Consider the following 21,318-nt stretch of genomic DNA (forward strand, 5'->3'; position numbering starts at 1 on the left):
TTTTTTTTTCGTTCTTTACTTATTTAGTATTTCACAATGTACATACACATAAAAATACATTCACCCGGCTCGATAACGCATTGTTATAATACGTTGCGTTAAAATTAAGCGAATTATATAAAAGAATACTATTCACAATGTTCTTCTCTATTGCAGAACTAATAAAAACAGTTACTTTAAGGACACTTTTTGCAGGCACTAATGTTATCTGGATTTGTGGTAATAGTAATGATTATTAATTCACCCTAACATATTAATATAATGTAACAAGTTTCACTGCAGGGGTATAATCACAGAACTTAGCCATAGGCTTCTATGTAAGTTTACGCTTCTTAGCACAAGGCACTTTTTTTTTTATAAACGTCTATGATAAAACAAGAATATTAAATTAATTTGGTGCCACTACAGACACTATAGAAAATGGTTAACACCTTGTACTGTAAGTCTTACTATTAAAAATAGAAGTACCATTGTACGAAACAATGGATTTAAATTGGGAAGCACTATAATATTTACGATAATGCACAGTGTATGTTCTCATTATCGTGCATTAATGCAATCCCATAGTTAGTACTACATGTGCAATTTTACACAAGGCAGGACTGTTTGAAGCATTTAAACGATACCTCTTAGTAGAAATATACATTACAGTATCTAATTAAAATCAATTCACGATCCGTTAGTAAACTAAACACTTCATGTTAATGTATGAAGTGTTTGTGTATATTTAATTATGTATATGGATGCAATTGTGGTGGAGGATGTGTAGTGGATGGTGTGGTTGAATTTTTTTGACTACTAGATGGTGGAGTTAAAAGACCACTTTCGTTTGGGCTTTGTCTACCAGATTCGGTATTTGAGTCAGATTCGTTTGCATCGACGGAAGGGATTTCATCCCCTAATCGTTGCTGTGCCTTCTCCAACATGTTTAAATCGACCACATGAGTTTGTATACGATGTGATTCATCCATTACTATATTGGGAACTGTTGCCCTGAGCCCAGATCCAGAATGAGATTCCACAGGTGATATTGTGGATCTTAAAAGGAACTGAGAACCTTCTTCTGCAGCTGTTATTGCAAATGGAGTAATCCATTTGACACAAGGTGCAAGCTGCTCCCATGGAATGCGTGATACCCTTAAGGCACATTCTCTTCCTTGTGTGTGATAGATGGCTGCTGCTGCAATGTGACTGTAGGAAAACTTCAAACTTCCTTCGTCCAAAGTGGCTAGATCTATCAATTGAGCTGCTTGGGAATATTGAAGACCCCCATATTGAGGGTAAATAAAAGCATTTGGCCTTGACCAGTCACCCGATTCAATTTGCATATAAATATTAAGCCAGCCGGGGGTAGTAACAGGAGACAAATTCCATCCAAGACCTTTTAAAATCACTAATTCTTTCCCTAAAATTTCTTCCTCTGTACATGCTCCATCAGTGACATATGCAAACTCTGCTATTTTGGGTGGATATATTTCTTCAACCTAAAAAAAAAAAAAATTTCATTAAATCAGTTGTTCGATTTAAGTACAATGTAAAAAAAAAAAAAAATATAAATAAAATGTACAAACCTTGGCAGCTATAAAGAGACAGGTGATGCCTATTAACTGTAACTGATTCTTGGGTACATTTTGATGAATGGACAAATATCTGTCTATGTAATCCATTGCAAGATAATAAGTTTCTCTATGTAGCTTATATACTTCGCAAACTTCAATTAACCAGTCCAATAAAATTGCTCGCATTCGTGGTTGTAATGTTGGATGCCTTTGAAACAATTGTGGATTCCTTTGGGTAAGAGTCTTTTGATCTCCCAAGCACATGAGAGACCAGACCTGAGAACCATCAGCCCAAGAGAATGAAGGTAATGGACTAGGCCTGCTTGATACATTGGTAGAAGATGATGGTGTTAAAAAACAAGTAGCACTTCGTAGTTCAGACCATGTGGCTGGTTCTTGTTGCTCCTTTAATGGGGACACTTGATGTTGTGTACATGAATTTTCTAATGTATGTCCATTATGACAAGACTCTGTGTATGATACATTTGACAATGCCGGTACTTTACTAGGCGGATACACATTTTCCGAATCCTCAGAGATTTCTGTTGTACGTCTTTTACGTTTTAAAGATTGTGTTACCACTTTGCCCCCTTGCAAATAAGTTTGTGATTTCTTTCCCTGTAAACTGGATAGACCAAAAAAGTGACTTTTTATTTTTGTTATCATGCTACTTGTAAATATTTCTTTGGATCGAATAAAGAGAGTTTAATATCGCTATATAGCTGACCAAAACATTTTTGTAGTGGAATAGAAAATTACGTTGTAGAACGCATAATATTTTTTTTTAAATCATATACGTCACATGCATATCTTACAGAGTCATGTAGCTACACATTGGTGGCTTACAAAACAATAAATTAAAAATATGTACATATATTATTCGTATAAATGTTCCTAAGGCATTTGAAAAACGAGTGCCAATTATAAAAGGTTATACAAGCATATTTCTACATTTTTTTTCCAGATTAGGAACCTCAAACGTTTGCTTAAACTAATTAAATCTATTCTAAATAAATTGAAAACGTTCAAAACGAAATATTAAGCGAAATGAGCGAAATTTCAAGACCAAATGGAAAGTCGTTCACTCACCTCGTTTGTGGCATCTTGCTGTAGAATTGTCGACGTGTTCAGAAAATATTTTAGACGGGAATGGGCTTTTTTAATTTAAACACAAGTTAGCCGATGCTTCGATCAAATGTACGTTAAATTTCTATGGTGTACACTCGAGTATTTTCCCAGGAAAATGCCGAAAAGTAAAAGAGCGCGCGAAGCTTACATGCACCCGATCGCCATCATGCACGTATACTTGACTGCCTTTGATTCAATATTTTATATTATAACTTCCCATCCGCGACGAACTATGTAGCACGAAAATTTCTTAGAGGTCTTTCTAAAATTATTTCAAGCCTCAAGATATCACAGAACGGTAAATTCTTGAGAAAAATAAGGGACGTGGAAGTCGAAGCGCGGGAGACCAGCGCGCGAAACGATGACCAACCCCTGCTTGCAATCTGGCACTGTCACGCCCTCTATATGTATACCATAACCTCAAAGGGGGAAAAAAATTCCAAATTTCTGCAGAAGAGCCTCTTCGGTGTCCAATTATTTAATTCCCGTGCATAATCACCATTACTTTCGCGTACGTGAGCCGAATTTAAGGACTATGCAAACATGGTTCGGCACTGGCGTCGTTTGACAGACGCCTGGTTGTTGTGACGCTTTTACGTGGTAAAATGTCGTAAAAGTTCACATAAATCACAGCCCGTTAACCAGGAGAATCGTGCTTCACCGTGGCGATATGATACACTTGCATTAAAACACAAAATACTGCATGTAGACGATGCATGAATCCAAGGAGTTGCGGCACCCACGCGTACTGCGCATCTATATTTCCCGCTCGATTATACCGCGACTTTTTCAGGAAATATGTGAAAATAATGTCGCACTTCAACACGCAATGCACAAGTCAGATAAAACAGGCCTTTCGAACATGTTAAAGCAGCCACGTACTTACAAAATAATGCTTTTAAATCGCGAACTCTTGTTTGTGAATTACTTTCGCGGGAACACCGAACTAGTGAGCACCGGCCGTGTATTCGCGGCGCTGCTGTGCTATCGTACACGCGTTTCCTATTGGCCGTTACGAGAAACACAGCTGGCGCTCAGCTGATCCATCGTAACGCACACAAACGCATTACTATGCACGCATGCACTTACGCCCAGCCACGCGGGAAATGTGCGCGCGTAAATTGTTAGCCGCGATCGTGAACCATGAAAATAAGAAAAAGGCATCCCTGCCACGTATCTTGCCTACCTGGTGTCTTGCAAGTTAGAAGTTACGTTTCTTTCAACTGTTTGTTTATTTCATAGTAAGCAACCAGACGAACTGTACGACTAATGTGACCAAACTTAATAGACTTCCATATAATGCAGCATGAATTAAAACATCCCTCCGCTTTAAGAAAAAAGCACTAAACACGGGACCGTTTATCGGTGTGCCTTAAACTATATTTTCTCTTTCAACAAACTTAATTCTGAATATAGGCATGCAAATAATTGAATCAAATATCGTCAATTTACTGTATTAATTAATAAACAACTGTATACTTAAATTTTCTTGTACATTTACACATTCTAACCATGACATCGATATTATTATTATACTTTATGTTGAAAGAGAGGAAATTTTCAAACTATCGTAATAGAAGCATCGAAAAATGTCTATTTTCATTTTTGGTGATAGATAACGTTCAATTTGTTTTTTCAAATTTGGAAGTACAATATTCATGAGCACAATTTTTTATATTATTTGCATTTATATTATAATTTTTGTTAATGAACATTATCACCAAATAGGAAAATGGTAAGTGCGGTTACTACTTTCTATACAACTCTTTTTTATCAACCGATTGTTGTAGGTTCCAAAGTAACTCATGCATGGCGCTTTATTCGCAGTTGCACTTTTGTGGAAGATCTACCTATCTACTTTAAATATTACTTATGCCGTTTCTATTGGTTCATATACTAAACTATTTACTTTAAACACGATCTAACGTGTATAATATTCTCAGATCTTCATTTATTTTAACTCGCTGCGAAATTGTATAAATATACTTTCTTAAATCAAATGATTTAAAAAGTAAAATAAATATAACTGCGTTTTCTAATTTGAAATAATTACAATTACAAATATAGCAATTTCTCGTAATAAAACAGAATTACTAATAAAGTAACTTTTACTTATGATAATGCTTCGTTTATGTATATCCATTTTTCATAGCTTCAAACACAATATTGATCAAACAAAAATATAACACAGTCCAAAAGTTTCTGTTCCTTTTGATGAAATACATTAGACTAAATACAAAATATTTTTGCTTAATTTTGTTTTGATTCATCGGTTTTAGGTCTGGGTTAGGTTCTCCTTCAATAAAGAAATTTTCAAAAAAAATAACTGATAAAATTATCCAATAGTGGAACGTAGTTCTAAATATTTCAGGATTTACTTTTTTAATCGTTTCCCTTTACTCTTCTTCCCGTGCGTCACGTAGTACTTAAAATGTTGTAAATCGTTGCGGTTGTGTTTAATTTGAGAGATTCGCTTTTGTACGATTGATTGTTTTTAATCTTCTTCGAAGGAAGAAGGAGAATCGGGACACCTTGTATAATGAAGCACGGGTTCCACGTAAAAGGAATCCGATACTGGTTTTGGTAGAAAACCATCATGCTCAGTTGGCAAGCCTCGGTGACAATGTCCGCGTTGAAGTAGCACGGGGCACGGGGTACCCGACCGACACAGGCAGCCCTGGTTTTCTGGAAATCGTCAGCGGTCCGGGGCCATTAAACGCGTTATATGTATCTTGCAATTTGATTCCGTAGCGCTCGGTGCGCCGAACGGAGAATAATTTACGCGAATTCCTGGGCATCCGGGTCTCTGCAAGTGGGCTTCCTGGGGTTTCTTCTCACGTTTGATGCATTCGGCGCCGCAGCAATTGCTGCACTGTCTTGTTACTCGCACGACAATCGGGACCCGTCGGACCGAACATTTCAGAGAGACAGTCCTCGCTTACATTGTTGCGCTGATTTTAACTACGTACGTAGAATATCACCGACGTATTTTATTCTTCCTCTTCTGTTATCGTATCAGTGATTCCTTCTAAATTGCGTCACCGAGCGATGAACTTTATTTACGCGCTGTCAATTACCTCATCTTTTTTATTTTAAGTTATGCTAGTTTTATTTTTTACATTTCTCTGACATTGATATTGCCAAGAGATGCATTTTGAATATTAAAGTGTCGTTTGTTTCTCTAAAACGATTATGGTTTCAGGACGTAAATGTACATGAGCTTATGAAAGGTGATGCAGGGCATAATGCCAGTTAAAACAAAATCCCGTGTTCCTGAAAATATGGGTATCACTGGTGGACTGGTAGATGCCAGGGATAAACAAGTGTTGAAGGAAGCAGTGGAGGCTGTTGTTAATAGCTTTGCAAAGCATACCCAAGGCTATGGAAGAGGTATAATGAAACTTTTCATCTGAATTCGGCTAAGGCTTTTCTGAGCTACTTATCATCTTTTTCTTTGCAGTGAATGTAGTAGAGGCTCTACAAGAATTCTGGCAAATGAAACAAAGTAGAGGAACAGAATTAAGAAATGGAGCTTTAGTTATTTATGAATCTGTTCCTGGTACCAGTCCACCTTATGTTTGTTACGTGACCCTTCCTGGAGGATCTTGTTTTGGTAGCTTTCAGAATTGTCCTACTAAAGCAGAAGCTCGTAGATCGGCGGCAAAAATTGCTTTAATGAATTCCGTTTTTAATGAGCATCCTGCTAGAAAAATAACGGACGATTTTATAGAAAAAGCAGTTGCTGAAGCAAGAGCTAGCTTTACCAAGCCTTCTGCACCATCTAACAGCGTTGGTAACCAAGCACAAGTATGTTTGCTTGTGTATTTGAGTATACTTATTGTTGCTGGTAACATAAGTACAGTAGTAGCCCATATAAGTGACCGCGGCCGGTCCCGAGCGTGGTCACTTAAATGGGCACTGCTGTATTAGGTTTTCAAAAACTTTTTATTTACAGGGAAATGGGGATGAGAAAGAGGATCCAAACACAGGTATAGGTGCATTTCGTTTTATGTTGGAATGCAATCGCGGAAGAACAATGTTAGAATTTCAAGAGTTAATGACAGTCTTCCAATTGCTTCATTGGAATGGATCTTTGAAAGCTATGAGAGAAAGGCAGTGCAGCAGACAAGAAGTTGTTGCTCATTACAGTCACCGGGCTTTAGACGACGATATGCGGAGCCAAATGGCATTAGATTGGGTCGCAAGAGAGCACGAAAGCGGCGGCGGTGTCGTTGCTATGGAATTGGCATTAGCCGAAAGAGAACTTGAGGCAGCGCGTTCAGCTGGCAGGGAACTTCGATTTCCTAAAGAGAAAAAAGATATATTGATGCTTGCCCATGCTCAAGTATGCCCTCAGTGATTTTAACAAAAGGATCTTTGCAATTCAAAAACATATGAAACTGGTTTTGCAAAAGCTGGTGTTAAGGGAATATGTTTTTTCAATGACATACAATGTCGCCATAATGTGAAGTGATTTATCGTTGTTTAGCATCGAGACACGTAAACAATTCCGTCCTTTCTACGAAGTATTTTTGGTGATAATAGACTATTAATGGGATTATAAACTTGACGTATTTTTAAGAAGAATACTTTAAGCGAGTAACTGCCAATTTTTAAATCAAAATTATTCATAATTTGTATATACATACGTTTTGATACAAAATCTCGTCTTCCATTACTACTTTATGCAGTCTTTCCTATAATCATAGCATTATATATTCTTATCATATAGCAAGAAATGCTTGGTGATATATTGTGCTTGCCTGAGGAATAATATCAGTGATTTGAATGGTTTGTTATCAAAACATTAATTCATATGTTTATCATCTACAAAATCGTTGTTCCATATTTTATACGCGCATAAAGTTTACAAAGTATAAGCAGAATGACCGCGCTTCTGTGCAGTTACATATACGATATAGATTGTAATTGTTTTGAAAATATTTTATTACTATTTTTAAGTATTGATAAATACATGTTTTAATAAATTTTCATAATTTTAAATTAAGCCTGTCTCCTAATCCTAATATCAAGGTGGCGAAGTGACGTCAAGAGTACTATCGGTCAATTTAACGCTAACTTCTTCTTCTTCTTCTTGCATAGGATGTGTTAGTACTTTGTCTATTATTCCAAATTCCTTTGCTTGTGCTGGGCTCATAAAATTATCCCTTTCCATAGAACGTTCTAGAAAATTATAACATGTTGAAGAAAGTTGCACCAACATAGTTTCACAAATTTATGTACCTATTTTTTCTAACTCCAAGCCTGTATGTTTAACGTATAAATTGTTAATTTGTTTCTTGAGTTTTAATATTTCTACAGCTTGTATTTGTATATCTGTAGCTTGACCAGATACTCCTCCTGATGGTTGGTGTGTCATAATTCTTGCATTGGGCAATGAGTGACGCATACCTTTTGCCCCAGCAGCTAATAATAAACTTGCCATTGAACATGCTTGCCCTACACACCATGTTGCGACTGGAGGAAGAACATATTGCATAGTGTCATATATACCAAGCCCTGCTGTTACACTGCCACCGGGCGAATTAATGTACATATGAATTGGATTTTTACTACTTTCTGATTGAAGAAATAGTAGTTGAGCAATTACTACAGAGGACACATTATCTGTGATCTATAAAATAACATATTTTTTTATTTTATCAAGTCTGAACATCTATATTTTGCGTAGAAGAAAAACCAATTTATAATTTAATTTATACCGGGCCCATAAGACAAATAATCCGTTCTTTTAAAAGACGTGAATAGATGTCATATGCACGTTCACCTCGTCCACTTTGTTCTACCACAACTGGTACGAAATTAAGATATCGCTTACTTATTATTTGACCATGAACCTACGAAATTTAAAATATTTTTTAGTAATATTTAAAACAAATTAAATTATTGAGGAATTAAAATATTTGTATCTATTATGTAAAGTACTTACAGAAATTTGCAACAAACTATTTATCCTTTGTAACAACATTTTAATAATTTAACGTTTATTAGCTTCATAAAATATAAAATATTATTAATGCAAAATAATACTCGCGCAAATATTTTATAAAAAAAACAAGAAATAAAACATAACCTAAACCAAAAGAATTATTATTACAATAAACTGTTGATCAAACGTTATCAAAAATAACTTCTCAACGATACGTCAATGATAATTATATCATAATTAACAGAAAGTGTTCGAAATTATTTATTTTTCGTTTTGAGATATTTTATCTTTTGTAGGTTATATTTTATCTCTTTTAAGTTATATTTTTTTTCTTTAAATATGTGAAAATATTTAATGTATTTTATTTTCGTTCTAAAACTTTCCACTTGATCAAATTGATATATCCAACTGGAAATAATCTTTATCGTACGTCGATCGAAACTAACTTGTTTTAAACGCTATGCAACTAAATAGTGAACTTATATTTTGTTACGAGTTATTTTTATTTAAGTTGTGACAGTTGACCTAATTAATTCATTAATTTTTATATACCGAATACACTTATAATATGTGAATATGTCAAATAATTTTTTATTTGCAAAACAGTACATATGTACAGTGCTTTAATATTTTCATTGTCCAGATGAGTATTGACTAACTGCAGATTTTGTTAAAAAGTAAATCAAATTTTCTAATTACGACAAAGCTTAAACCACATTGTATAATTTACATTTCGCGTAACTCGTATATTTTTTAGATTCAACTGTTGTCAACAATTATCGGTTAGTAAAATTAATTCCATCATTTAAGTTAACCTATCTTTTCGTTCTTATAACCTACGAATTTTACGTTTGCATAGAATATATTTTTAAAATGAAAAATGTAACGAAATTTGTGTTAATGTAATTTTCGTTATGTATTCAATATTGTTCGCTACGATTATTATAAATTATTTAATGTAATTTAGTGCAAAAGTTGATAATAACTTCGTGGACTTCACACTTTGTATTAATTGTATAAAAATATATTTACAGGAACAATGAATATATCTCCATTACTTAGAACTGTGTGCCAAACCATAAATTCCGTAGCTCCAAAAATATTGTCTGTGAAGCCATTGACAAGTATCATAAATTGCACAATGCATCAAATGTGCAATAGACAATATTTATGTGCTATGCCAACTATAGGTATAAATAAAATAAGTTCAGTGGGTATGCTACAGCCATCTGTACCCACATATAATTTTACATGCGGCATGAAAACAAAAACCGTTCTACATCGTCGTTGTAAAAGTTGTAAACTAATATGGAAGAATGATACAAAATACATAATATGTAAAGAACATCCAAGGCACAAACAAGTACAGAGGAAAAAACAACCATATAATACATGGATGTTAACATTTGCTTCACAAAAGCCTGTCCGTGATTGGTAAACTAAATATTGCATTTCATAGGTGTCATTTGTATCATATATCAAAATAAAATTATTCAAATTTAGTTTGATATTTATTGTCCTTTTTAAACTCGTGGCCAACAACCTCAAAAGATATTGGAATTAATATATAAATCTCATTGATTTTCACTGAGCTATTTGTTGAAATGTTATTATTATATACATACAGAAATATCTCATCATAGACGGACCAAAGAATGTATATTCATAGTTTTTCAAAAATTATCTTAATATAATGTTTATTAATAAACACATTTTAATACACTTCATATACGGATAAGACAATAATATTATAATACAACATTATAAATTTACACGAAGTTATATTAATTTTCGTAATGGAAAAAGCAAGGTTTTGACTAGGAAATTCAACTTAACACCTGTATGTGCTGGATGCTGAAAATGAAACAGATTTTATTTTCAATTATGTAAAAATATGTATTATATTTTCAAAACGATGTAAGTAGAAAATAATTCAGCAACTACGGTCGGTATTTAAAAATGATTCTTTTATAATTTTTTTTCTGTCTAAGGTACTATGTTTTCTATACGAGTTAAGAATATTTTAGATTTCTTTTTTAATACGCAGAAATTAGCGACCGAAATTACATACGAAAATGTTGAAAAAAAAGAATCATTTTTTCATCATATTTATCAAATATTCATCTTACTATAGGGAGGGCAGGTAAAAGCAGAGCGAACATTGCGTAATGTTGTAATTGGGGAATATTTATCATAGTATAAAACGTATGATGAACAACCACTGTAAGGAGCGCGTGGAAAATTAGACAGGGTAGCATATGGGGAACACGTTGCGGAAAAACAAACCTGTTAAAATATGTTAGTTATTAACTCAAGATAATTAAAAGTGTATTAAAAAATTTTGTAGTATTTTATATAAAACTTTTCAGATTTGAAATATTTTATAATGTTGATCATAATTTGTACAAGTCTATTCTTAAATACTTACCGTGCAAGAATTAGTTGGAAAATTTACTAGAATTGTAGGAGGAATTATTGATGGTCGAACACAAGGTGTACAGTTTGTACTTGAATCATTTAGTTTCATACTAATCAACAGATATAATTTATAATCAAAAATTAGTAAATAGTCATCACTGCTATTTTATTAGCGACGAACGACATTATAAAGTTTACTTACGACATGTTTATATTATTTACGTTTTTTTATACTAGAATTTCTATTTACAATAATTTTTTATACATTGTTTAATAGGATATTAGCCAGAGTTTGATAAATTGAAATGTCGTCGTTTGTTACGCACTTCAATTCATTTTATGATTAAACATGTAAATATAGAAAGGCTACTTCATTTTATGAACAGATTTTAATGTACGATAAACGTTCTAATAAACTAGTGTTTTCCAAAATGGGGAGAATCTCAAAAATGGGTGGGTGAATCCCTGGGGCAAAAATTCCGTGTACATTTTTTTTTCATTATGAAGTTTACTTATACAATTTGTTCGGACACCCCTGGGAAAAATTATAATGGGAGATTCTAGAGGTCAAAATAAGACGAAAATCAAGAATATCAATTTGTTGATGGAGGCTTTCTTAAAAAGTTATTAACGTTTAAAGTTCCGCCCGAACTGAATTTTTTTTCTCGAAAATGCGCAGGATTTCGGGGGTATGTTTATTGACAAAAAATGATCATAATTGACCCCAGCAACCCCTTATTTTTTAATTAATTTAAGATATTATGAGTTTAATATTTTGTTTTATTTATTGCTTTCTGTAGTATAACCAAAAAAAGTATGATAAGTATGACAAAACAAATAATAGTGAAATGTACAGCTTCATATAACAATTTTGGCGAAAATACTGACCATATAAATAAATGATGACGTTGAATACTGATTATAATTGTATAAATAACTACTGGTAATAATCTCCATTTAATATACATTCTACTGATTTGTGTAATAATCTCATGTGTACTAGAAAAAAACATACAATTTTATAATAGTATATTATATGGAAACAAATTTTGATGGAAAAATGAAAACTTCAAAGCTACTCACTCATACGGATTCTGCAATACCGCATGGTAAATAAGCAAAAGATATGCCAAAATGGGTGCAGAATAAGTATTAATTAATAATAGTAACCCATGAACAAATGGCATGTATGATTGTATACCCACATAACCTGCAGCTACATCAATAGTTGCCAAACTATTCGAATTTCCCTGAAGATAAATAGTTTTAAATTAAAAATTCAATTATTTTAACTTTACAAACTCTTCATGATTGATTGTTACCTGATAAAAATAATATAAATTGCCAATCCAAGCATATACAAACGTATTTACTTGTTGTGTATTATTATCTTTAAGTATTGCTCTAATCATACTACTAAAAATTATTTGAAGTGGCAAAAGTATTACATTATGTGGCTGATGAAGCATTGCAGTAATCATAATCCATATTCTTACAAAACATGACAACATAATTTTAAAAAATTTTTCCTTATTATATTTGATCACTAATGCCAAACGATAAATATAATTTAAACTGTTTATTGCCAGTAATATCCAAAAAATTTGTACTTCATATATTCCTCTGCAACAAAGGAACTCAATGTGACTATGTAAAATCTTTACACAAATCTTTAATAGATACAACAATCTTACCTAAACTGAGGATATAATGGTATTTTGATCACATTATTGTTATGCATGTGACGAAGGTAAATACATACACTGATTACTGTATTAAATATTAATGATTGTTGTTTATACTTTTTATCCTCATGTATAAAATCAAGCCATATCAAAAGTGTAAGAGCTAAGAAGATACATTAAATACTTAAAATTGTGTTCATTTTGTACTAACTCTAACTTTAAGTGATTATTTATTATTTAATTACCAGTGATAAGAACTATTGTCATCCCTAACATATTTTCTTGTTCCATCAAGAACCCAGCTATATCAGGAAGATGAGCATACTTATCCCCGGTACTATTTAATTTCCTAAGAATCCTATGCCCAATTAATAGTAATAAAAGTTTAATACAAGTTTGTGCATACAAATATTGTTTGTAGTTTCTGTAACTGGAATTTAATATTTAAAGTTCAAATCTTTTTTATAAATAAATAATTTATACTGTTACAAAAATTTTCTTACAATCGCAAATGTAAACATAATTTTGTAGTAGCATTATAAAGTAATAGTACAAGAAGAGTGACCCAATAGAAATACCAAGTTTGATGTTCTTCTTCCACAAAGCTACTACCACTAAGGCTAATTGCATGTACAAATACACTGAATGGAAATAGCCACCTTCCTACCGAATTTTCTATTTTCTAAATTTCAAATAAGAGTTTATTAAGATGTGTAAAAATTTGTTAGATATTATTTCATTCTGATAAACTTAACTGTGAAAAGATTAAAACAACTAATGTTGGCCAGTAGATAACAATTCGTTATTAAAACAGTTATTATAAATAATGCTATTGCAATGGTAATTAAATTCCTTGTGCAAAGTAATGATATGCTTTCACATTCCCAAATGAAATTTATTGATATCCATAAGGATGTGTTTAAAATGATCAACAAAATAGTATTTTTAAATGCAACCAATGTATGGCTTTTTTCCCCCATTAAAATAAAAAAGATCTGAAATAAGTATTATATTTTAATGTAGAAATGATGCCACAATGTTTACTATAAAACTAACTTCGAATACTTACATGACACAAGAAGAATATGGCTACTGTTATTATATGGAAATCATATTTTATTAAATTATTTATAAGTGCTTCTTTCATTCCTTTAAGTGCAATCTTATAAGAAAGTACAATGTCATCTGTCATGTCATTTGGATGGTCTTTAGTATTCAACCAAGCATTATGAAGTTTTACTGCTTCTAGATATTTCTGATATGCATCTACAAGTATATTGTATCATTCAAAGAACTGTATTACCTGACTGAACATTATCAGTGTACTCACACTCAGACTTGTAGTCAGTCAGTTGTTGAAAATGGTTGAACACTTGTTTAGCATTATAATAAAGTATGAATAATGTTTTTGAAATAGGCAACTTGTATAAAGAGTCCAAAAAAACAGTTCCTAAATTAGAAAATGGTATTGGCACACCCAAAATAATAGATAATGTGGATGCAATATCAATTTGTGCTATTTCTTTAAAATGATTATCATTTTGCACACATTCTCCACCAATTGCAATTAAAGGTACAGTTGTTTCTGACATGGTTGATCCACCATGACCTCCAGAATCTTTCATCCCATGATCCCCACAGATAATAAACAAAGAAGAGTCATTATTTTGATTCTAAAGACAAGTTTATACTATTTTTATAAATACAGGAGGTAACTAATTATTATTTTTTTTTTTTTAATTGTAATATTAAACGAAATTTTTTACACCTACCCATTCTTGGACTTTTGATTGAATTTTTGCAATTACATTATCCATTTCTTTAAGTTTAGTTTTAATAAGTGGACTAAATGGTCCATGAACATGACCAATATGGTCAAGTCCTAAATAATGAAGATTCATTATGGACCAATCATTAGTATTATGTAATTCTCTATGCAAATGTCTAGTCACATTATTGTCAACCTAAATTTGAAATTTTTTGTTGAATTATATACAACTATGTATAATAATTCAATGAAAATATAAAGTACCTCATTAAAATCTGTTACAATGAATGATGTAGTACCATCATAACGATCAAATATAGAGGGAAATAATGTAAGCCAAGTATCATCCCCGTAAAATACTAATTTATAGCCATATCTCTTTGCTTGAAGAAGCACACTATCACCAATAATTGATTTGCTCCCAAAATTTAGGGCTACATCAATGAAACTAGGAATAATACCAGCTGTAATTGCCTATGTATGCATAAAGTATCAATACCTATATATATTATAATCTCAAAAAGATAAAGAGTTGGAATTATTTTAATTTAGATATGGCACCTTTATTCTAGGCATTGTGACAGTTGGTGGTTGTACTTTTGCTTGGAACAAACAAGCAGAAGAATTTGCTATAAGACTACTTGTTACAGGCATAGCTACTTTCCCAATTGATCCTGTTATAAAATCCCATCTTAAAGCATCAATGACCATAATGATTAATTTTTTTACCATAGGTTGATACAATGTATCAATCTTTACTCTACAAACAACATTTAATATTTATAAAATATTAACTCCATCATATGATAAAGGTATAATGACTCCTTTATCCTTTTAACTATACTTGTGGAGTATTTATGGCTCACCTCACATTTTCTATGAATTTTGGAATATCATTTTCAGTTGCTATAGTATTATCATAATTTATCAAAGGGAAAAATCCATATAAAAATAATGCCATTGATAGAGGTCCAATGAAAAGTATATAAAACAGTATGATAATATTTTTATCCATTTCCCTTTCTGTAATTAAAATTATGAAAATGCATAGCTTCAAAATATGATTTTATGAGTCATTGCATAAGTAAGATCTACTACTCTACCTTTCATTTTTGTCATAGTTACCAATTCCATAACATATTTATAACATTATAAATTCGACCCGCACAAGAATTTATTTCCTTTCATATCATTTTAAGGTTAAATATGAAGGGAGCCAAGAGATTAACAATTTTCGAAGTATGCATATTTTTTACGGCACACATTTCGTTTGATGCTGTAATCTATATTTCAGATATTTATTTTGTATCGTAATAAAATATTTGTTACTTAATTTCCAACTGTATCAGAAACATTCATTCAAGTACTATCAGCTACAAACTACCACGAAATACAAACGCAACCTGTAAGAGATTACCTGAGATTACCCTCCGTGGAGGCGGTTAATTTTGAAGCATATAAAACCATTGATACTAGAATATTTTGTATTATAATAGTTTACCAAACATTTAAAAATCATGTAGAAATATATTTAATGTACATAACAGAGTAAAAATGACATTCTTATACAATTACAATTGTTAATCAACAATTTGTATTTGTTACACATAGGGAAATCCACATTCTGACAAATCTGACCCAGTCTGACAAGTCGAAACCGTCACAGCTTTGACAGAATTGGTTCTATTAGTTATAAATCATATTTTGCTAGCAAAAAGCGAAATTTCTTTTTGTTCATATCTCTACGTTTTCTAAATATTACAACTGAAAGTTTTGCGAAAAATGTGAGTATAGGAAATGCTAATTGTAAGTTGCGCTGTATTTCGTTGATAAAACGCGAACAAAATCCGATCAATAAGTGGAGGCGGACTTCATTTTATCAAATAGAATTCGCTCAGTCAGCGGACGTTCGTAGCAGCGACGCATTGTGTATCGGTAATCAGAATTTTCTACGAAGCACAGTTTTTTGCTTTTCACCTCTAAGTTAAACTATCACATTCTTTGGCTCATTTAATACACCGTGAGTATGAACAAATTAAGAAAACAAAAATCCTTTCTTACGTGCTACAGATCTTTTGTTTTTCTATAGGAATCATTATTCTTAGTTTTAAGTAACAATCTTTATATTATAATTGTAAATATACATAAATTTAAGTAAAGAATCAAATCTGTAGCAAATTGTAATGTAATTTTAGAAGAAAATGGCATCAATAGAAGAGGGTTGGAAAGAAGCAACTGCAGGTTTAGATAGTGCAATCTGTGATACATGGTTTACAAAATTACAGGAGGCTTATTCTGAAGAGAAGCGTACTTATCATAACTTAGATTCACTTCGTGAGAAGTTAAATTGTTATTATGAGATTAAAGATAAGTTAAAAAATCCTCAAGCTGTGCTTCTTGCTTTATTCTTTCAAAAGTAAGTATGCTTTACTCTTTGAGAAAAAAGGAAATTAGTAGTAATGTTACATGAATTCTAATTATGTTATAGCTTTGAATATGGTTCCAAAGCTTTAGATGGTGAAAACAAAAATTTGGAACATTTTAATGCATTTGCAGAAGAGGCTGAAATTTCTCCAGTAATTATCATTTTATAGTATCTAATTAATATTGTCAGTTATGAACTGCGAGATATAAAATTTGTAAGCAGCTTTTTTATGCGTATATAGGATGCACAATTAAGAGTCTGTAAACTTCTTGATGTAGCTGCAATAAATAGTACAGCAGCACATAAAATTAGAAATGCCTTTGGTGAAGGTGATTGTCATTACTTGTTAGATTTGAATATGGCTGTGTTAGGTTCTTCTTCGGAAAGTTATGCAGAATATAGAGAAAAAATACGTGGGGAATATTCTTTTCTTAGCGAACCAATGTATACTGCATTGCGTTTAAAGGTAATGATATATCCAAATATATATTAATGTATCATATAATCATATATGCCATTTCTTATACGTGTGCATTGGGTATTAGGTGCTGCAAAACTTTGTGCAGATTCCAAATATTTTTGCCACAAAGGAATTTCGTACAAAATATGAGAAACAAGCACGACTAAACATACAAGCTGAAGTTGAATTGTTGTCATAGGACAATTAATGAAATTTGTGTATGGAAAAGTGTATCATTATAAGCATTTTGTTATTAAATATGTTCATTATTTAATTATAACAAAACATAAGGTTCCAATTGACATAGAACTGGTTCACTGTGTCAGTAGCATTTAATCTCTGTGTAGAGTGAAGTAGCATATACGTTTTTTTTTAAGTATTAGCATTTAAAGCAATTTAAGTTAAAATATCATATTATGGCAATGTAGAATATTATTAAATTCAAGGTACATTCATGTTTTATATTTAGCATTTAAGAAGTTGAGAGTTTTATATTTCTTTTTAATGCTGAGTCTTGGGCATGAATGTATATTTTTCTGTGATTATATTGTATTAAGTTTTTTTCTAGTTTTATCATATTTTATTTAATTATTAATTTATTTACTTTTTTTATAAAATTGTACTTATATTGTAAAAGTAAAATGTTGAATATTATTTTATTAAGATTCGATATGCTGTCCTTAAATAAATTTGTTCAAATATTTGCATAGATGCTTATCTCTCAATTATTATCGCGAATCAAAGTTAAGATTTATAGTAAAAATGTTATTAAATTTTTACATATTTGATTTGAAATTAAAAAGGATTTTAGGTTTTATACTGAATTAAATGTTACTTAAATTCAAAAGTGTGCAATTGATAAAATAAAACGATGCCAAAAAATTGTCGATCTGCCATATATAGAACTTATTTTATTTGATTATTTTGGTATGTAAATGTTCTAAGTATGTTATTACAAAATATAAAAATATATAAATAATTGAGTATTATTTAATACCTTGTACAACATTGAAACGAAATGTGGTTATGCAATCAAACACGACAAATTATAAGTTATAATCAGTGAGCATTATTATTAATTGATTACGTTACGTGAAAATATTTCGTGATTTTAATTTTCGATGTGTGCTCATATTTAATCAGAAGTTAGTAGAGTAAAACATATTTTTATAATAATTAGTTTACAAGCCACATTTGCATAATCTTATTTCATTTTGTATTAAACAAATAAAGTGCTATTATATGTAATAACATATTTCACCAACCTTTGAGACAACTCGTTGATTTTGCACAGTTGAGTTCCATTCTATCCGGTAGAAACTCGTAAACTTTTTATTTAATCAGCACCACTTAATCAATTATGACTTAAATCTAATCAAAGACTTAATTTTTCTCTAATTAACAGTATTTAATCGTACACGAATTTAAAAATGTTGAATGTTACATTGTTAAAAGATGCAGCTTAACTAATCTTTAGACTACGCGTACCGTTTCGATAATCCAAATTACAACGTTCGATTAATGCATCGAATCGATAATATCTCGAATGGCGTATTTTTGAATCGTTTTAAAGAGTGATGTAAAGAATTTATTTATTATTAATACAAATAAATTAACAATTATATAAGAAATATATCCATGAATTAAAAGAAATATATTGTATTCATTTGAAAATGTTAAATATACTTAGAAATATCGTTATTGATTTATTTTGGCGTAGAAATTGATCAATCAATTTTATGTACTTTGGTTTCCAAGTAACACTTTAATATACTGTAGTAGTTTAGACAGTGGTGATTCAAGTTTCCGTTGTCAATTAACATTCGATGTATTCAATAAACAATAATTATCTATTAAATATTTCTTTATATTTATTGTTTGGCGTATTATGTCACTTCAGTTAGACGTGAATGATAAAAATCTGGATAATGAACGGGAGGTAAGGAAGAATGCAACTTATTATGATATACTATAATAAATAATACTTAGTAAATAATATTAATAAATAATATTATATAATATTTAGAAATGGAACATTTATATTATATTTTACTCTTATTTTTTTGCTAATATACAATGGGAACGCCATAATTGTTTGCTTCATTTAATTATGTTTAAATAATTCTGGCTTCTTCAGATTTTCTTATCCTTTTAGGCGCCAAATTATCAGAACACCTATCGTCTGGAAGCTTATAATCCTTTTAAAGTGGATCCGGTGGATAAGATTGTGAAGACGATAATGATTAATAAACTCGAAAATATTTCTTATGATGCTGCGGATTGTCCAAAAATCTGCGAATCGGTGGCTACGGATATTAGGGAGAGAATTAAAAAATTGAATTTCGACAGGTGTTCGATTTGTTTTCTATGCGTAACTGTTCCATAGGTATCGAAATTTTAGAAGAATTCAATACGTTCAATTTCGTTTAAAATCGTGAATTTTACTTTTAGGTACAAAATTGTAGTCAATGTAGCTATTATAGAGAAGGCAAGTCAATCTGTGCAAGCGTCAATTGGGTTTCTCTGGGACGCTGAAAAGGACAATTATTCTACATTTACGTACGAGGCTCGAACATTTCACGCTTACTGCTGCGTATTCGGTCTTTACTACGAGTAAATCGCAGTTAAATGTTACAGTTGCCATTTAAAATGTTAGTTTCATTTTCATATTAATTTTAATCACATTTATTCCAACGAAAAGGTTAAATCTTCGCAATATGCATGAAGTGCACGTTTTCTACATGTCTCCGATGTCACATATAGTAAATAATATTGGGAAATATTACATGCGTATGTAGTAACAATGCCAATCAACAGGTGTGTGCATGCTGTCGTTTAATCATGTATTCGTTTATCGTTCCTGGATATACATATACATAAAAAGATGTCATCATAATTTACCTATGATGTATACCTATCATTTGTACACAATATGATCGCTTATTTATTTTTGATTTTCGTATTGTACCATTTCTATAATTCATTGATGTGCTACTATGAATGATCGAAATGTTTGCAAGATTTCTATTTAAAGGATGCTAGGAATATGATTAAAAGGAACTGTAAATGTAGATGCCATAATAGACATAAGATTTAGATTTAAATAAATTTATAATGATCGACATTGATAGAATAAGGTCACTTATGCGTGACAGTGGTCGAAAACTGCTGTCAACGCGTAAATAAGTACCAATTTCTCGTCCAGTGATATCATTACTTTTCCTTTTATTACTCATTGCGCAAATGGTCATTATCAGTACTTCCAGAAGACTATCGTTCAGATTAATTCTTTGAAGAGTGGATACAATTTCGGATGATAATACTACCGTTGATATACGTATTATGATTTTATGGGTGATAGTATATCGGTATCATTCGCTTTTACCGGTAATCGATCTTTCCGAGAACAGATGCTTTTTAGATCATTGATTAGTATTATGGGAAACTATCCATTTTCATAGTATCGTATTTCTAAAGAACAGCTTAGACTTTAATATTTCGCAAATGTTAAAACGAATGAATTTAATTTGTTCAATTTGTATTTATACAATCCATATAAAAAATATACAATTCTTGGTGTTTATTTCTATTCACCAAGTCGCATCCCAACATTCGTTTTCACAGATTTTCATTATACGACAAACCGGTTATAGAAAATGACGTGTTCCCTTATTATCCAGCAGAATTAATTAACTCTAGAATTTAAAAATATGAATATAAATCCTTGACATATAGAAGGATGGAGTTCATTGGAATTCAAATTATATTCGAAAAGGTTCTATCAAATCCTATTAAGTACAGCCTGAGACAAAAAGATAGTATGTCTTTGTTATTATTAAATGCAATTAAGATTTTCTGAATCTGCATAGATAGTAATAATGTGTATTCTTGGAAACCACAGTATTTATGTTTTAATTTGTACGAT

General features: G+C 31.3%; 6 protein-coding genes across 6 annotated transcripts; 3 read left to right on the forward strand and 3 right to left on the reverse strand.

Moving 5' to 3' along the window:
• Window positions 1–731: 731 nt before the first annotated feature.
• On the reverse strand, window positions 732–2,979 carry LOC122396765 (G1/S-specific cyclin-E1-like). Its single transcript, XM_043395420.1, has 3 exons — window positions 2,649–2,979; window positions 1,572–2,184; window positions 732–1,484 (listed from the first exon to the last, which is right to left on the reverse strand). Exons 1-3 carry the CDS (start codon window positions 2,660–2,662, stop codon window positions 732–734), a joined length of 1,380 nt encoding a protein of 459 aa, XP_043251355.1. The 5' UTR covers window positions 2,663–2,979.
• A 2,357-nt stretch (window positions 2,980–5,336) lies between these two features.
• LOC122396667 (protein limb expression 1 homolog) lies at window positions 5,337–7,363 on the forward strand. Its single transcript, XM_043395257.1, has 4 exons — window positions 5,337–5,652; window positions 5,890–6,077; window positions 6,148–6,494; window positions 6,643–7,363. Exons 2-4 carry the CDS (start codon window positions 5,921–5,923, stop codon window positions 7,045–7,047), a joined length of 909 nt encoding a protein of 302 aa, XP_043251192.1. The 5' UTR covers window positions 5,337–5,652; window positions 5,890–5,920; the 3' UTR covers window positions 7,048–7,363.
• A 220-nt stretch (window positions 7,364–7,583) lies between these two features.
• Window positions 7,584–8,776, reverse strand: LOC122396668 (ATP-dependent Clp protease proteolytic subunit, mitochondrial). Its single transcript, XM_043395258.1, has 4 exons — window positions 8,638–8,776; window positions 8,411–8,545; window positions 7,932–8,322; window positions 7,584–7,871 (listed from the first exon to the last, which is right to left on the reverse strand). The coding sequence occupies exons 1-4, from the start codon at window positions 8,674–8,676 to the stop codon at window positions 7,717–7,719; spliced, it is 720 nt and encodes a 239-aa protein (XP_043251193.1). The 5' UTR covers window positions 8,677–8,776; the 3' UTR covers window positions 7,584–7,716.
• Window positions 8,777–10,463: 1,687 nt separating this feature from the next.
• Window positions 10,464–15,899, reverse strand: LOC122396983 (GPI ethanolamine phosphate transferase 2). The gene is made up of 15 exons (XM_043395782.1): window positions 15,612–15,899; window positions 15,375–15,531; window positions 15,070–15,268; window positions 14,773–14,982; window positions 14,513–14,704; window positions 14,071–14,413; window positions 13,810–14,006; window positions 13,490–13,735; window positions 13,244–13,422; window positions 12,986–13,170; window positions 12,750–12,903; window positions 12,378–12,678; window positions 12,139–12,305; window positions 11,944–12,054; window positions 10,464–10,491 (listed from the first exon to the last, which is right to left on the reverse strand). The coding sequence occupies exons 1-15, from the start codon at window positions 15,640–15,642 to the stop codon at window positions 10,464–10,466; spliced, it is 2,700 nt and encodes an 899-aa protein (XP_043251717.1). The 5' UTR covers window positions 15,643–15,899.
• Window positions 15,900–16,409: 510 nt separating this feature from the next.
• Window positions 16,410–17,833, forward strand: LOC122396857. Its single transcript, XM_043395572.1, has 5 exons — window positions 16,410–16,528; window positions 16,704–16,924; window positions 16,997–17,084; window positions 17,175–17,399; window positions 17,479–17,833. Exons 2-5 carry the CDS (start codon window positions 16,710–16,712, stop codon window positions 17,590–17,592), a joined length of 642 nt encoding a protein of 213 aa, XP_043251507.1. The 5' UTR covers window positions 16,410–16,528; window positions 16,704–16,709; the 3' UTR covers window positions 17,593–17,833.
• Window positions 17,834–19,281: 1,448 nt separating this feature from the next.
• Window positions 19,282–20,010, forward strand: LOC122396984 (dynein light chain Tctex-type 5-B-like). Its single transcript, XM_043395783.1, has 3 exons — window positions 19,282–19,332; window positions 19,549–19,742; window positions 19,845–20,010. Exons 1-3 carry the CDS (start codon window positions 19,282–19,284, stop codon window positions 20,008–20,010), a joined length of 411 nt encoding a protein of 136 aa, XP_043251718.1.
• The last annotated feature ends 1,308 nt before the right edge of the window (window positions 20,011–21,318 follow it).

This window comes from Colletes gigas, unplaced genomic scaffold, assembly GCF_013123115.1.
Source record: "Colletes gigas isolate AHSC1104 unplaced genomic scaffold, ASM1312311v1 Colletes_gigas_Sc00008, whole genome shotgun sequence".
In the NCBI taxonomy this organism is placed as follows: domain Eukaryota; kingdom Metazoa; phylum Arthropoda; class Insecta; order Hymenoptera; family Colletidae; genus Colletes; species Colletes gigas.

Coding starts and splice junctions, on each gene's coding strand:
- LOC122396765 (XM_043395420.1), bottom strand. Junction 1,485..1,571: donor GTCTCTTTATAGCTGCCAAG/GTTTGTACATTT, acceptor TTTTTTTTTTAG/GTTGAAGAAATATATCCACC.
- LOC122396857 (XM_043395572.1), top strand. CDS start 16,710: ATGGCATCAATAGAAGAGGGTTGGAAAGAAGCAACTGCAGGTTTAGAT. Junction 17,085..17,174: donor AAGAGGCTGAAATTTCTCCA/GTAATTATCATT, acceptor ATGCGTATATAG/GATGCACAATTAAGAGTCTG. Junction 17,400..17,478: donor ATACTGCATTGCGTTTAAAG/GTAATGATATAT, acceptor ATTGGGTATTAG/GTGCTGCAAAACTTTGTGCA.
- LOC122396983 (XM_043395782.1), bottom strand. CDS start 15,642: ATGGAATTGGTAACTATGACAAAAATGAAAG. Junction 15,269..15,374: donor AAATTCATAGAAAATGTGAG/GTGAGCCATAAA, acceptor TGTTGTTTGTAG/AGTAAAGATTGATACATTGT. Junction 13,423..13,489: donor TTAATCTTTTCACAGTTAAG/TTTATCAGAATG, acceptor TTTGAAATTTAG/AAAATAGAAAATTCGGTAGG.
- LOC122396984 (XM_043395783.1), top strand. CDS start 19,282: ATGTCACTTCAGTTAGACGTGAATGATAAAAATCTGGATAATGAACGG. Junction 19,333..19,548: donor ATCTGGATAATGAACGGGAG/GTAAGGAAGAAT, acceptor TTATCCTTTTAG/GCGCCAAATTATCAGAACAC. Junction 19,743..19,844: donor AAAAAATTGAATTTCGACAG/GTGTTCGATTTG, acceptor TTTTACTTTTAG/GTACAAAATTGTAGTCAATG.
- LOC122396667 (XM_043395257.1), top strand. CDS start 5,921: ATGCAGGGCATAATGCCAGTTAAAACAAAATCCCGTGTTCCTGAAAAT. Junction 6,078..6,147: donor TACCCAAGGCTATGGAAGAG/GTATAATGAAAC, acceptor TTTTCTTTGCAG/TGAATGTAGTAGAGGCTCTA. Junction 6,495..6,642: donor GCGTTGGTAACCAAGCACAA/GTATGTTTGCTT, acceptor TTTTATTTACAG/GGAAATGGGGATGAGAAAGA.
- LOC122396668 (XM_043395258.1), bottom strand. CDS start 8,676: ATGTTGTTACAAAGGATAAATAGTTTGTTGCAAATTTCT. Junction 8,323..8,410: donor TTATTTGTCTTATGGGCCCG/GTATAAATTAAA, acceptor GTTATTTTATAG/ATCACAGATAATGTGTCCTC. Junction 7,872..7,931: donor CTTGGAGTTAGAAAAAATAG/GTACATAAATTT, acceptor ATAATTTTCTAG/AACGTTCTATGGAAAGGGAT.